The sequence below is a fragment of the Wasmannia auropunctata genome, unplaced genomic scaffold (assembly GCF_000956235.1).
Source record: "Wasmannia auropunctata unplaced genomic scaffold, wasmannia.A_1.0 LD334283.1, whole genome shotgun sequence".
NCBI lineage: Eukaryota > Metazoa > Arthropoda > Insecta > Hymenoptera > Formicidae > Wasmannia > Wasmannia auropunctata.
The window spans coordinates 417-2,680 of NW_012028607.1; the positions used below are offsets into that span (position 1 = coordinate 417).

The 2,264-nt window shown below is 26.9% G+C and overlaps 1 protein-coding gene across 1 annotated transcript; it reads right to left on the reverse strand.

Annotated features, from left to right (window-relative positions):
* Positions 1-319: 319 nt before the first annotated feature.
* LOC105458842 lies at positions 320-2,046 on the reverse strand (the record flags this gene model as incomplete). Its single annotated transcript, XM_011704411.1, has 2 exons — positions 1,865-2,046; positions 320-491 (listed from the first exon to the last, which is right to left on the reverse strand). Coding segments are annotated over exons 1-2 (320 nt in total), but the record flags the coding sequence as incomplete, so codon positions are not given.
* Positions 2,047-2,264: the final 218 nt, after the last annotated feature.

The window sequence follows — 2,264 nt, forward strand, 5'->3', positions numbered from 1 at the left end:
TTTAATAAAACAAAAATACTTTGTCTATTTATTTGTACCAGTTTATTTTTATGACTTATTTAAATATAAAAGCACACTAATAGGGACAGTTACCCTACTGGTCTCTAGAAAGATAGTACATCATGGTTTGCATTTGCAAAATATTAGTTACCTATAAAATATAAATTATGTAATATTAATAAATATATTAATAATAAATTAATAATTAATAAATATATATTAGAAACCTATAAAAAAAAGTCCAATCTGTCCACAATTGTACATAAAATCATATTAAATTATGCTTCTGTCATATTTAAATATACACAGACATACATACATTATTTTGTCCACTCTTTCAACACGTTTGCAAATGCACATAGATCTTGCGCCAAATACGGCTAACTTATTATTTGCTCCTGCTTCAATGCCATGTATATTACTCGAACCCAGACAATTTATTTTCTCGAACAATGTGCAATTCCTGAACACATAGAGGTTGGGTCCCATACCTGGGGATAATAAATGACCGTTTTGTAGAATTCTAAGATAATAATTTATAAAATTAACTTCACAGTTCATCGAATCTGCCTGGTGCAGTCCAAAGTTAGCCCTCGAAAATTTTTGTGAATCAAGCAAAAATATTTATGTAGTATTAATATAAAATTCTTATAATAAAATTAATGCATATAATTTATATAAAGTATATATAATTACTGTGCAATTATAAAAAAAATTTTCTTAAAAAAGTTTTGTAAAATTCTAAGAATTTATAAATTAACAGTTCATCGAATTTGCTTGGTGCATTCCAAAGTGTTGCTAGCCCTCGAAAATTTTTGTGAATTAAGCAAAAATATTTACGTAGTATTAATATAAAATTCTTACAATAAAATTAATGCATTAACATTATGTAAAGTATATATAATTACTGTGCAAATATAAAAAATATTTTCTTAAAAAAAATTTTGTAAAATTCTAAGAATTTATAAATTAACAGTTCATTGAATCTGCTTGGTGCATTCCAAAGTGTTGCTAGCCCTCGAAAATTTTTGTGAATCAAGCAAAAATATTTACGTAGTATTAATATAAAATTCTTACAATTAAATTAATGCATTAACATTATATAAAGTATACTTAATTACTGTGCAAATATAAAAAATATTTTCTTAAAAAAGTTTTGTAAAATTCTGAAAATTTATAAAATTAACTTCACAGTTCATCGAATTTGCCTGGTGCATTCCAAAGTGTTGCTAGCCCTTGAAAATTTTTGTGAATCAGGCAAAAATATTTATGTAGTATTAATATAAAATTCTTACAATAAAATTAATGCATTAACATTATATAAAGTATATATAATTACTGTGCAAATATAAAAAAATATTTTCTTAAAGGCTCTGTGATAATTAATCAGATATGATAAGAAATATATGCCCATAAGAACCTGATACAGATGTCAATGTGCAATCTTTATTGAATAATAGTAATAGTTAAAAACATTCATTTCAACCCATAGGTTTGGGTCCTCCTCAGTGTAAGATACACCCAAACCTATGGATTGAAACATATGTTTTTAACTATTACTATATTAAGTAAATAGATAGGTAGATATTAAGAATGTAGAACGTAGAACATTGAATGTAGATATTAAGAACAGGCTTTAAGGAATAGGTTCAAAGTATAGCGTGATGATGTGGAGAAATGCATGATTAAGTTTGATATGTAAATTAAGTCCCCTTTCTGGCTAAATATGCTAAAGGAAATAAATTTCTTATCTATCACTATATTCTTCGATAAAGATTATTGCATATATTGACACCTGCGTCGGGCTCTTATGGGCATATATTTCCTATCATTACTGTAATTACATTAATTAATCGTAACAAACCTGTGAATACGACATCCCCTACGCATCGAATAGCAAGAACCTCCGTGCATGAGAACGCCGATGTAATTATTACTCCTATTTCTTCTTTTCTTTCGACTCTTTCTTCTCTTTCTTCTTTTTCTTCTTTTCTCTCTCTATCTTTCTTCATTCTTTCCTGAATGAAACCGCCGCCAGTGCCTCCTCCCTGGGAAGAACATTGAGAATAAAATGAGGGTGATGTCACATTTTAGATATCATATCACAGGTATACAATTATTAAGGTAAACGTATCAGTGGCTGAACGTGTATCTATAGCTGAACAATTACACAAAAATTTATTTTTAAGTGATTTTTTCATAATATTATAATTTAATTGTAATCTTTAAATATTTTTACAATTAAATTTTGATATTATAATTAA